The sequence below is a fragment of the Micropterus dolomieu genome, linkage group LG08 (assembly GCF_021292245.1).
Source record: "Micropterus dolomieu isolate WLL.071019.BEF.003 ecotype Adirondacks linkage group LG08, ASM2129224v1, whole genome shotgun sequence".
Taxonomy (NCBI): domain Eukaryota; kingdom Metazoa; phylum Chordata; class Actinopteri; order Centrarchiformes; family Centrarchidae; genus Micropterus; species Micropterus dolomieu.
In genome coordinates this window covers 10253285-10267047 of record NC_060157.1, presented here as the reverse complement: position 1 = coordinate 10267047, position 13763 = coordinate 10253285, and the positions used below count along the sequence as shown (strand labels likewise).

The 13763-nt window shown below is 39.0% G+C and overlaps 1 protein-coding gene across 2 annotated transcripts in view; it reads left to right on the top strand.

Moving 5' to 3' along the window:
* The window catches only part of LOC123975236 (metabotropic glutamate receptor 4-like), a 151621-nt gene that overhangs the window by 104036 nt on the left and 33822 nt on the right, over positions 1-13763 (top strand). Inside the window, exons 3-5 of one of the 2 annotated variants that reach the window (XM_046056526.1) lie at positions 6179-6314; positions 10879-11033; positions 13277-13417. In XM_046056526.1, coding sequence (XP_045912482.1) covers positions 6179-6314; positions 10879-11033; positions 13277-13417 — 432 coding nt within the window. The remainder of the gene's footprint in view (positions 1-6178; positions 6315-10878; positions 11034-13276; positions 13418-13763) is intronic. The other variant, XM_046056527.1, reaches the window with a different exon arrangement.

The window sequence follows — 13763 nt, the reverse complement described above, 5'->3', positions numbered from 1 at the left end:
ATCCTAGACAAATTTAACCGAGTTAGTATCGTCTAACTGCTTTCATTAGTTCTCTTCCACCGTGTGAATCAAATTCTCCCCACAATAGACCTCCACATCCTCATTGTTTAGCCATTGTTTATTTCTTTGATGTATATTTAACCGCATTTTTATGTCACCTTAGTTAGTTTATAAATTTCACCGTAATCAAAGGAACTGTGTGTGTGTATTACCTACCTCCAAGTCCCTGCCACGAGAATTTACCCCGAGAATTAAATCTCTGGTGGTGCTTTGCGAAACGAGAGCTTTTTGAATTAATATTCTCTGGATATTAAAATTCAAAATAATTTTGTATTAATTCTCAGTTTATTAAAAACATAAGTAGACATGCTACAACATTAGCAGCGCAAAGGCAGGCAGAGTGTATGTGTTTGTCTGATGGCTCAGTGATATCTGACAGGAGAAACTTGACTCTCACCAGCCTGGCATTAAACCATGGTTCAGCCTCATATTCTCAGCATTACATAATGGTGAACGTAGGGCTCATCACATGATCAAGCCCGAAGCTGGTCACTGACTTTAACGTGTAGACTCAGCAAGTCCTTTAATAGTTGTCCAGGCTGTGCAGTAAAGGCACTCCGACACGTCCCTATCTTTTAAATGAAGATACACTGTATTCACACACATATACAGTACAACATTACACTATTTACACACAGTCGCTATGGCAAGACTTATCTGATCAAATGTTGTAGAAAATTGCACACATGCGTGGCATAATAAAGACAAATTACAATGATTCATAGGTGGAATTGGGGCCATTCATCTTTTCCCATCTAATATGAAAGCCCTTCATGTGGTTCAAATTAATCATTATCTACCAGACCTTACACACAACATGTTTGTTCATTTGTGTTATTCTCCCCATGTTACAGACAGGAGCAGGTCAGTTACTGTCTGTAAATTCATCTGAGCAATCCTTATAATATTGCAGGGGAAAAAAATGAAATTTGGTAGTTTGGGGTATCTTTGTGGCTCAGCCGTCTATAATTATTATAGGGTATTATACTGTAATTGATCCCTCGGGGAGAAATTCATTTCTTTTTATCCCCTTAGCCCTGTACAGTGAGGTGAGAGCACAGCGTCAGCGACAGAACAGTGCCTCAGGGACTGTGAGGGATTTAGTGTCTTGCTCTGGGACGCTTTAGCAGGGTGGTTACTGGAACAGGGGACTGAGAACCTGGGCCTTTTCTGTTCAGGGTCAGTTTCTCTAATGACTTCAACCCACTCTTTCACTCTCTCAACTCCCAGTATTTCACTCCCACTCGCTCGCAGGTGTATTTCAGATAAGAGGGGAAACACGCAATGTACCATTAATAAAACACAAAACACTTCCTGCGGTTCTTCTAGGGTAACGTTTTGTTACCAGCGATTGTCAGGATTTTACCTGTACTGTTGTTTTTCTAGCCTAAAATCAATCCCATCCATCCATTTTCTCTCCCTCCCAGGGGCCTGAGCGTGTCCCAGCATGCATTGGATTAAAACATAGGACAGGCTGCCAGTTTATCGCAGGGCTCTGATCAACTGATTTGCATAAATCATTTGGTATACAGTTTCCTAAATCAGAGGGGTATATTATTTATCTCCCTATTTAGTGCTAGCCACATCACCTTGTTTTTGTTCCCGCCATTTTGTATAACTTTGATCTCATCTGAATATTAGACTACTGGTCAGCCGCCGGACAGTATATGCGGGAATATCAATGGATTGATGGAACAACAGTGCCGTTCAAAGCAGATGGGAATCAAAGCTCTGTGCAGCTCAAACAGGCTTTCTAATTAACAATTGATTGTGTCTGTTGGCTAATAAATCCTTTGCTGCCATGCAAAAGCACTAGCAGCTAGGGTGTTGATGTTTTTATTCATCATTGAAGAAGGTGACAATGAATTGTGGACAATCAGTACTGTAGAGGCAACATTAATTTAGTTTTAGTCCTTTCGTTGCTAGTTGCGTTCTCCAGCTGTAAATGAAGCTTGCTTGTGTAGGTATATCGACTAAGAGCATCCCAATAAACAGACTATTTATATACCTGCACCTTCACCACATCACCCACCTGGGTGTATTTTGTGTCGCTTCTGCACTACTGTTCACCAAGTGCAGAAGCTGTGTTGCAATCAGCAACATCGCCAGGAAATAATGTTTATGGCATGTCTGTCTCACGGATGTCAAATGAGAAGGAATATTAGTGTTCTGAGCTATTAGGAGAGCAGAGACTGGGGCTGACAATGGAAGACACGAGAGTCTCGCAGTCTCCTCAGCAACGGATATTTTTAGAGGTGGTTTTCAAGACATGGCTCAGATCTTAAGAGCGGTAGAGGATGAGGGGTGGGAGAGAAATACACTGCTTAGGAAGTTTTCAGCAGTATCTGCAGAATAAAGACTGCTTCACTTTATCAGTAGATTTGACTTTCCACTTATACTTGTGTACAGATTGTTTTTGCAATAGGTCAGTGGGAAAATTAGCTAAACCGGAAAATAATTAATGTTTTGATTTATTTTTCCCTTTGTGAGACCTAAAGCAAGTTTGGTTTTACACAAGCCACTGATTGATAATCTGCAGAGATTACATTCAAGTAATTCTGATGTATAACTATAATTAATCAACAGATGATCCTGTATGACTCTGGAGACACGAACAATAAGGTAAATGCTGGGGGGTTCAGGGCTGCTACACATTTGTAATGAATTGTTTTATAATTGTCTTTCTCTGTGTTCTCGTGTTTTCATCAACATTAGGTGGGAGATGGTGGTCTGGCTCAGTTTAAGGGAAGTCTGATGAGAAGCGGTGTGTAGACAGGAGGAGGGGGAGTCTTTAAGTTTATCTCCGTAATTACATCCTGTGCAAAGTGTTTTATTGAAAATCTGATTCCTCTAAAGAGATGTGTTTCATTAACAAAAAATTAATATAAAATATGTAATGAGCAAGACCTATAATTAACAAGATCAGTTAAAAGCCACTTAGGTTGTATGAAAAGCTTGCTTTGGAACAGCCTGATATAGCGGAATCAATGTATGATTTTTCATCATCCAAACATTAAAAAAAATATATTGTATACATTAGGTTTGTATGTTTGTTGTATGTACTGTACAGTATATATCTGGATGATGTGTTGTAGTGAACCATGTTAGGAATAAAGGAGGCTCGCGGTCTCCGAGGATTAATTGCAGAACAGAAAAACAGATATGCATACTTGGAGCAGGTAGGGATTGAGGGTCCTGCTTACTAGCTGCTCCCTGTCATGGAGTTTGAATTGGGGTCCTCGAGTCAAGGGACCATGTCTTAGACCATCAAGTACATGGAGAGGAATGGATAGACAGATGCATGGATGAATGGATAGTGTTAGCAATAAAACAAATTGCCGTGTCTACCGTATAACTAACAGAGTTACAACAGTTCAGTGTGCCTCAAATCCCACAGGCCGGGATCTTACCCTCCCCCGGTCCTCCTGGTATTCTCTCCGGAGGTTAAGCAATGGTGCAGCCTGCTGCCGGGGATGTGAGAAGAGAAGAAAAGGAAGGGATGAGTGCTCTGCTTCCACACAGCAGATGTTGGGGGAATGGGGGACTGAAGTAGCAGTGAGGCAAACACATAGAATGTAATGATTGATGGAGTCTCTGAAAGCAGAGAGCTGCTGCTATGCCACTGCTAAATTTCCCAGGTGTCTGTCTAGGTAGTTTAAGTGTAATGGCACAGAGAGGTAGACAGATAAACCTCTGCTTCAGTTTAAACAAAGCCTCAACAATAAGGAGCACGTAAATTGGAGAAAGGTCCACAAATGTTGTGAACTTCGAAATGTTTCTTGCATACTTTCATATATTTAGTTTAACTTGTTGTTCAGTAAAACACCTGCGTCCAGACGCATAAAACTCTGTTAGTTCACAACTTATTTCCTCTCCTAAGGTTCGCCCTAAATGGACATAGACTTGTCTTTAATCCACAATTTGCATATCAATTATTCTGTACACCTATTAGCAAAGAAGTAGCAAAATTTCACAGATTGTGTTGTACGTGTGGTTCTACAACAAGACCACAGCAGCTGTCATTGCTCGTGACGACTGAGTACTGTTTGGCCCTAGCTATTTATAGCACACGTATCATTCATTTGTCAAATGTACCTCTAACAGAGATATTTCACTCACCATCATTATCATTAAGTGTCAGGGAGGCAATCAATGATTTTGTTTACTCTCATATCGAAACATACTTCACAAAGTGCTTTACAATGAAGGAGAAAATGAGAACATCATGCACACAGAAATGAAATGATGCCTCAAATGTTATATTTATATATATATATATATATAAATCTGATTCCTCTAAAGAGATGGAATATATATATAAAGTGATTAAATCAAGCACATAAGGGTAATGAATCAAAATAAAACTTTGATTTTACAGATCACTGTGAAGACAGAAAAAACAACAACAACAACAACCAAACAATGTTTTATTATTAGATTCTGTCTTTTCACTTCACTTTCTCCACTCCACCTTATCACATCACCCTCAGGCCGCTCTAAAAGAAAATTTGTACGACTGGTCTGAAGTATGCGTGAGGTGGTTTTTGTTCATATGTATCGTTTATGGGTCTGGCCACAGTTTGTAGTATAATATCTGTGTTGGAACCTTTGTAATTTCAGACTCTTGAATGGTGCAGTCTTTGTTAAATGTGATATTCAGGTTTGGTTTTAGAAGTGGAAAAAATAAGTAAATTAGGGAATTGATGAGTCTGAGTTCCTGAGTGCAAAAGCATCTCCCAACAGCAGACATGTGCCAGTACACAGAAAGGCAGGAGTCTATTCCATTATCCATTAACTAGCCAAGTGAATGTATAAGCCAGAATTGTGGTGTTCTAGCTGTGACATGCATGACCACAGGAATCCAAACAGTATACACGCAGTCTTTCTAAAAAAATAAATTACAAAAAGGGAAAAAAGCCCTAGTGGAATTGCAAAGCCACGGGTTTGAAGAAAAAGGAAACATCATTAAATTCATCCACAGCGTACAATCAGAACAACAGTGCAGGCCACTGACTGAAGCCCCACACTGACTTAAGTGGAAGTGACTTTTTGTACCCATGAGCAGAGCAGCCCAGCATCACTGTTAATTTAATAGCATTTCCTATTGTTTACTCATATTTCCAGTTTCCCAACCTATTATTATCTGAGCTGGGGCCTGGCTTTGTTTTTACTGTGTGAGTCTTACTGCCGTGAACTTAACTAGAGTGTATTGTTCCTGCATTGATTGTTCATCGGGCTGGCTTTGTACTGTGTTACGAAAGGGAAATTCATTAGCATGCACATACTCTCTGTGGCATTTTGGCAAGGTGACAAAAGAGTTATCCTGAAATTTTGCATTGGGAATTAAAAGGCCTTAGCTTGTTGGTAACCAAGGGACATCCCCTGCTGCCTTTAGATTTGTGTTCAATACCATAGCATTGCTAAGAGGGTGAGGACTCTCTTTAAACTGATCTGTGGTGTAGCTATTGTGCTGGCCAGAGCCTAATAAGCAAAATAAATCAATAATACTGGACAATACTATAGGTTTTACCAGCATGCAATTTTGACTGATTTAATTGGAAATTTCAGTAATGCATTTAATGGTTCAGTCTTTCTTCAGGCAAGAACAAGACTTTTTTGATTTTAGAATATAGTAAACAGTTGCTTTTAAGTTGAACAAATTTAAACAACCAATGTAATAAGAAAAATGACAAATGGAACCAGTTTTCAATTACAAAATTTATGTACTTCCAAATGTTGCCCAATTCCCATGGTTTCACTGGCAAGACCATAAACTGAATTGATGGGCCTCCATGTCTCAAAATTGCCCCTTGTGGTTCTAGGAAAGATTTTTTTTAATAACTTACATCTCTCATGCTGTAAAATATGGCACCTGCACACCTTTAATAGTGCATCTATCATAAAAAAAGTCCATAGGATTGAAAAAGATTTGTGTGGGTTAAAAGAAAGTTTTTTTGGGGTGACCAAGAGTTTGCAAAAGACACACCTGAAATTATAGCATTAATATGTACTTGATGTGAAATGTCTTGTAGTGAGTTATTTTCAGACATTTAACAGGAGAAAATACATCTTTTTTTCTCAAACCTGTTCAATTTCAAAACTTTTGTCTTCCATTTAGGTGGTCTGTGCATTTCCCAGTCTGTGAAAATACCACGTGAACCACGATCTGGAGAGTTTGACAAGATCATTCGCAGGCTGAGTGAAAACCCTAATGCCCGAGTAGTGATTATCTTTGCCAATGAGGACGACATCAGGTGAGTGCAGTGGAATCCTGATTGCTGTCAGTTAATATAACTTTTAACCTCACTTATCTTAACCACTTTTAACCGCTTTTCTTTATAACATTCACCTGACAATTGTTTTCCTTAAATGAAAATATACTGAGTTTTGATAATTAGTTGAAGTAAAGCTGTTTAAGAGTTTTCAAAATCTGCTAACATACAGTATGCAGTCTTAAATGTTGTTTAGTAATGTCTTTACCTGAGGCTGCCTTTTGTGTCACAAATGTCTCCTGTGTGTGTAAGGAAATCAAATTGCATTTTCCCTGTAAAATATAGTCTGCAACCCAAATGTTAATATCTAGAATGAGTTATACAAATCTGATTATATTTGGGTGTATTTACATTTTCTTAAGCCTTCTCACTGAAGTTGTCGTCACAGGTATACTACAGGCAAGTGAAATTGAAAAACTAAAAAACCTAACAATGCTGTGATCTAATGCAACCTAACAGCACTGCAAATAACTACTACCCACAGATGCAAATTAATTCAGTACATTAACTAAGTACATTCAAGTACTGTAGTTGTACTGTAATCAAGTATAATCTTGAGGTGCTTGCTCTTTACTTGAGGATTTCCATTCTATGCTACAGTACTTTGGACTTTTCCAAGTCCAAAGTTGACTTTTCCAAAGTCCAAAGTACTCCATTATATTTCAGAGGGATATACTGCACTTTTTACTCCACTACATTTATTTCATTGTATTCATCTAAGTCTTAAGTTACAGTTACATCCAAGAGTATAAAGTGTGAGAATGACGGGCCCGTTCGGCATCTGAGGGTCTGAGTCTGAGGGTTTCTCCTCCCACAGTATCAACTTTGGTTTACATACAAAACCAAGTGTCTAAAAATGGTGGTTCAATTTTGCTCATAATGATTCTATGCTTTACTTAAAGAGGTGGTATTATGCTCATTTTCAGGTTCAAAATCTTATTTAGGGGTTGTACCAGAATAGGTTTAAATTTCAAAAAACACAATATTTTTCTTCAATATTTGTCATACTGGACATTGCTGCAGCTCCTCTTTTCACCCTGTGTGTTGAAGGCTTCGTTTTGGCTATGGAGTGATACATCTTGCTTCTACATGATCTTTGTTGGGAGCTGAACATGTGCAGTTCCTAGTTAAGGACTACTAGCCAATCAGAAGCAGAGAAGGGTGGGTCAGTGAGAAGCTGGTCAACATTCGGCTTCGATTCAGCTGTATGCCTTTACCATCTTAGTAACATAGACTAGAGCCAGAGTTTTAGTTTGGTGAGTTATTAATCTATAACAAAAGTATCTTTCATCCATAAAGTTTAAACTGAGCTCTGTCTCTACATCCCAGTAACAACTTTCTGACCATTGACTGCCTGGAGGGTAGCTAGTGTTTGAAAGGGAGAGGACAGGTGTGCTGCAGCTCAGTGTTTTCCACCGGTGTTTGAGGGCGTGTCAAGACTAGCGCTTGGCGAGCGTTATATTCCCTTTCATCCCTCACAGGGATGAAAGGGAGTAATGGCTGGACTACAAACGAGCTGTTTCAGAGCAGTTCAGAGCAGTGTTTGCTGTGGGAGATGGGAACTCCCTTTTAGGGCTGAACAATTAATTGCATTTGCGATATTATCGCAATGTGATAAAACAACATTTTCTAATCGCAAAGGCTGCAATTATACTCTAGTCACATGACACCCAAGAGTAAAGCAGTCTGCAGACGAAGCATCAACTTTGCACGTTACGCTGTACCTTGACTTCTTGTTGTACAATGGCCTTAAGCTTGACAGAAGTTGACACTACAGAATCCTAAGTGTCACAAAGGGAATGAAAGTAGCACCCACCACCCGCGAGTAACATGGTGGTGGTGGTGGTGGGTGAAATTGTCGTGCCATCCGCCACTTTGACAGACAGGAAAAATGCACAACAGAAAGACCATGTAGTAAGATAAGCATATTGTGGCGATCAACACCTGCGTCTCACACACAGCCACCAGTCAACTCAGGAAATATCTGTGAAACGGTATTTCAAACCAAACACACAAGTCCAAAAGAGGCCCAGTCTGTCCCGAGTTACTGCCAGTGCGCTGCTTACCAGCATCGGAGGCACAGGGGTAGGGGAATTCCGGTGTTGTTTTGTTTGCTTACTGAGATAGATGGACTACTAGGAAATCTGAACTCAGATAAGGACTCATTAATTGGTCGTTGAAATGTGGGTTTTGCTTTGAGCTCTTCATAACACAGGCCTGTGTTGGCTGCACTATACACTGATTTACTGCTTTTGAATAATACACAAGGTAAAGAAGTAAAAAATTAATCACATATTAAATAGCAATCACAATATTGGTTCAAAAAAATCGCAATTAGATTATTTTTCAAACTCGTTCAGTAATACTACCTTTGGGCTGGACTTTGGGCTTTTTCACTTTGCAAACCTATTAAATGCACAAAAAAGATATATAACTCAATAAAGGAGAGGGAAAAAGTTTATTTTTAAATTTTTACATAAACAACATACATATACAACTGTTATTTTTTGTTCGTATAGTGTCAGAGGTGTTATGCACTCCATAGTGGCCATATTTTGTCATTGCGTTACTGTTGCATTGAGATGCATTATATTATATATAAGTGTTTATGATATTTTGTCCACGCTCCTGTGTCATTTCTATTCAGCTAATAGCTTTGTCCTAATTGCCATCTAGTCTGTTTTGTCAGTCACTGTCTATTTTGACCCCATTATACAAAGACACAGTAAACAGTGTCCCTGCTTTCCTTGTGGGGACATGAATGTATCAATTAAAATCCCTTAATATGACAGATAGTCTCCATTATGAATTAATTAATTAGTTGTAGGCTGAATCAACACATGCAGCACTGTTGTAGCTTTGTAAGGGAAAATGTTTCCCAGCAACCAGTTAGTAGGCCAGTGTATTCGTAGTGGAAGTGGGCAGTGATTTGGGATGGCCTCTTGATGATGACCAGGGCAGAAGTCCCAGTGTTCATTGACTTAATCCGGTCCTGATAATGGGTAATAGTCTGGATATATAGTAATTGCAGAAAGCCAGGGGGATTTCAGCACTGCATGCCTGCTCTATCCTTGAACCCAGTAAGTGCGAGCTGGCAGCAGCTTAATAAGAAGCCAAAATTGTCTACATAGAAAGTATAAGAGTGTTTTGATGGCGCCCTATTACATGATACCTCACCAATCATATAAATATATTGCCTCGTCTCAGAGTTATAAAGAATAAGATAAATGTTGTGGGTTAGCCTTTTCATAATCTATCCAGGTAGGTAGGGTTGTCCTTGACTGTGTTTGCTCTGAGGGAAAACAATATGGTTTCACTACATTTACTGATTTGAGCACAAACCCTGAAACTACATTTAATTAAATCATCTTGTTTTGTGCATTTCAGTTATGTGAGCATTTAATTCCTCCACCTGATTATTTCACAATGACGATTACAATTACATTAAGATTTTAGATTTTTTTTTACCTATTTACCCCTTTAAATTTGTAACAGTTAGGTTAAGCCATGTACAATGTTACGGTTATAGTAAGGCTTTCTTGAGATGTAACATTATCACAATTATATTCACTGTCAAGAACTTAATCTGATATAGGAACTTAACCTGGGCTCTCAAAGTTTAAGGGAAATGTATATGCTTGTCCATGACCCTGATATAACACCTTTACTTCACACTCCCACTGTTATTTTCAGACTTTTCAGCCTGTCTAGTCATGTCTCCGTTATATAATCTCCCGACGGTGAGAAAATCTATTTCTCTCATTTTTCCAACATGGGCTCATAATTGCATCTTAAGTCATGCTCATTTCACTAAATTTCTGGAGACCAGACTCAAAGAAAAATCATTACCATTTAAACATAAATCCTTGGGGTCACAAAACTAAGGTAAAGAGAGAGTTTGCTGGATGACTCACTGTTCACCCACATGTTTTGCAAAAAAATGGTATTAATTATTTTACAAGGTTATACGGTTCTTCTTTATTTAACAACAAAGTATTTTATGTGCCATGTACAGTAAAAAGGCTGATGTTGTCTACAATACAGTATAATGCTTAATATAAATTTTTTGTTCTAGCATCTTTGGGGAGATATGAGGGTCAGTAATGCTTCACATGCCAGGTGGCTGTGTTTAAATTTTATGTTGCTGTGCTCAAGCTTTGTTGACGCAAATCTGCTGCTACAGCAGAGCTTGCTGGCAGTTTTTTATGGCTCCCAAAACTTACTTCATTGGCAACAAGCCTGGACAAATGTGGCAGGGGTGTCATTCTGCCACAGCCAAGAAGAACTCCACTGCACAGGGAATGTATAGTGGGTCTATGGTGGATTTTCAGTTCTGCTGAAGCCTCTCAGTGCAACTTTGTCCAGACTCAGAACAGAATATTCTAGTCATGAAATCACCTATATAGCAGCTACACTTACATTTAAATAAGAGCCTTCTTTTAAATGTACACTATATATGCATTAAATACATCATAAAAAATGAAAACACTGACAACACCGCATTATATAGTACAATTATACATTGCTCTCTTTCTCTGTCCCAAAGGCGGCTCCTTCAAGCAGCTAAGAAGGCCAATCAAACAGGCCATTTCATCTGGGTGGGTTCAGACAGCTGGGGCTCTAAAATCACCCCAATACTGAACCAGGAAGAAATGGCCGAAGGTGCTGTCACCATCCTACCCAAACGACAGTCCATCAAAGGTATTCATAAAATACTAAATTAAATCTTGATACTTCTGTCCCTTTTCTGCTTATTGTGTATGTTTGCCCCCACTAATCATATCTCCCTTCTACATTTAAGATAAATTCATTTTAATGACTGCTTCAGATGGGCCATTTGTGTGTTTTGCTGTCTACTGTTTCCTACCACTTACAGCCACACTGGATATAAAATGTTGCGTCATTGCTGTTACTTACCTTTCATTTTGATTAAATGAATATTGTACCAATTGGATATATTTTCCTTGTGCTATTATTCCATAATATGTTGGTAAAGTATGAATAAATTAGTCTATGTGTAAATGAATATGCATTCATAAACTAGAGCAAAATAGCCATGTGAGGAAAAGAATAATTAGGCTAGGCTTTGAGTAAATACTCAGCCAGGGTAGAGAAGTCGTCTACATTTTGCATATTAAAGGTTTAAAGATATTATGTACAGTGTCTCCACTAGGATGGAGTTGTAGCAGCGGAGGTGAAGCGGAAAAGAAATTTGTGCGCATAGTGTGAATGCTGTATGTCTGAATATAAAACCCCAATAAACCATGTCTCAGCAATGGTGCTGTTGTGTCCATGAGCAAGTGATTTACATTAGAATAGCTTAAAATTGTGTTTTCCCATAGTCTTACATGCACATATTTGGTGGTGATGGGCTGGGGTGGGGGGGGTTTGGGGGCTCTAATATTTTCCTCCACACGGAACCATGTCACTTTCTGCCGCTCGGACAATCAAACGCTCGCTAGGCACGTTCTGATTCAGAGTTACACTATATAACATCAACTGTCACGTAGATGTTCTGTGAAGAATGAGAAGAGGAAGCTGGCCAAGCATTGAGTGTTACCTTGGCCGCACAGTGAGTTAGTTAGTTTTGTATTTACATTACATTCTGTTTAGTTTCGTCTGACGAAAGTAACACTAGTGATTAACCACATTTTTTGAAAAGCTTAGTTAAATTTACTTTCCCACACCCAGGCCTACTTATTGCCAGACCTATTGAATCAAGAAATCACCTAAAAGTAACTTTTCTGACAAAGTGAAGTAGGCTAAAAGATCTCAAAAAAACAACACAAATCAACCCACGATCTAAAGAAATTCAAGAACATATGAGAAACAAAGTCGTTGACATCTATCTGTCTAGGAAGGGTTACAAAGCTATTTCTAAGGCTGTGGGACTCCAGCAAACCACGGTGAGAGCCATAATCCACAAATGGAGAAAACTTGGAACAGTGGTGAGCCTTCCCAGGAGTGGCCACTGGCCAGCCTACCAAAATTACTCCAAGAGCCCACTGACAACTCATCCAGAAAGTCCCAAAAGAACCCAGAACAACATCTAAAGAACTGCAGGGCTTACTTGCCTCAGTTAAGGTCAGTGCCCTTGGTTCAACAATAAGAAAGACACTGGGCAAATGGCATCCATGGGAGAGTTTCAAGGCAAAAACTACTGCTGACCAAAAATAACATGAATGAATCTCACATTTGCCAAAAAAACATCTTAATGATCCCCAAGACTTTTAGGAAAACAATTTTTGAACTGAGACAAAAGTTTAACTTTTTGGAAGGTGTGCGTCCCGTGAAATCTGGCATAAAACCAACACAGCATTTAATAAAAAGATCATCATACCAACAGTCAAACATGGTGGTGGTAGTGTGATGGTCTAGGGCTGCTTTGTTGCTTCATTTCCTGAACAACTTGCCGTAATTGATGGAACCATTAATTCTGCTCTTTACCAGAAAATCCTAAAGGAGATTCACCAGCCATCAGTTCATGACCCCAAGTTCAAGTGCACTTGAGTTAAGCAGCAGGACAATTATCTGAAACACACCAGCAAGTCCACCTCTGAATGTCTCAAAAAAAACCCCCACAAAATGAAGGTTTCGGAGTGGCCCTCTAGTGTGGCTGAACAATTCTGCAAAGTAGAGTGGGCCAAAATTCCTCCACAGCGATGTGAAAGACTCATTGCCAGTTATCACTCTTGACTGCTGTTGTTGCCGCCAAGCGTGGCAACAACTGCAATCATCTTTTAAAAACTGCATTTTGTATTTCCTTCGGTTATATTTGTCTAATATTAAAAGTTGTTTGATGATCTGAAACATTTCAGTGTGACAAAGATGCAAAACACTAAGAAATCAGAAAGAGGGCAAACACTTTTTCACAGCCCTGTACATACTGTATGTGTAAAAAAATGTTAATAGTTTCAATTCTAACGGCATCTTATGTCTTTCAGGTTTTGATCGCTACTTCATCAGCCGAACACTAGAGAACAACAGACGGAATATCTGGTTTGCAGAGTTCTGGGAGAATAACTTCCAATGCAAGCTTAGTCGGCACGCTGTGAGGAAAGGATCTGGCATCAAGAAATGCACAAGTGAGTCTATACTTTATAGTAGAGAAGGCACTCGGTCAATGGAAAGCACTCAATCAATGACCGAGTATATTTACTGGGTCTCCTGTGAACACCTTATGTGTGTGTGTACTTAGTATGCATAGGTAAATGTATTTGTCATCAGGGAGAAAACAATAACGCTCCTCCAATTTAGGTTAAATGTAATGGGTGTAGATAAGTGAATGGGAATCTCTAATTTCACAGGTAATAAATGAATGTTCCCATTACTTGTCTGTTGGCTAGTTCAATTTGGAGTGGGCGACAATAGCAATCACAAACTACGCCACCGCATGTGCTGAAAAACATAATCAATAGTAAATCCAATCAG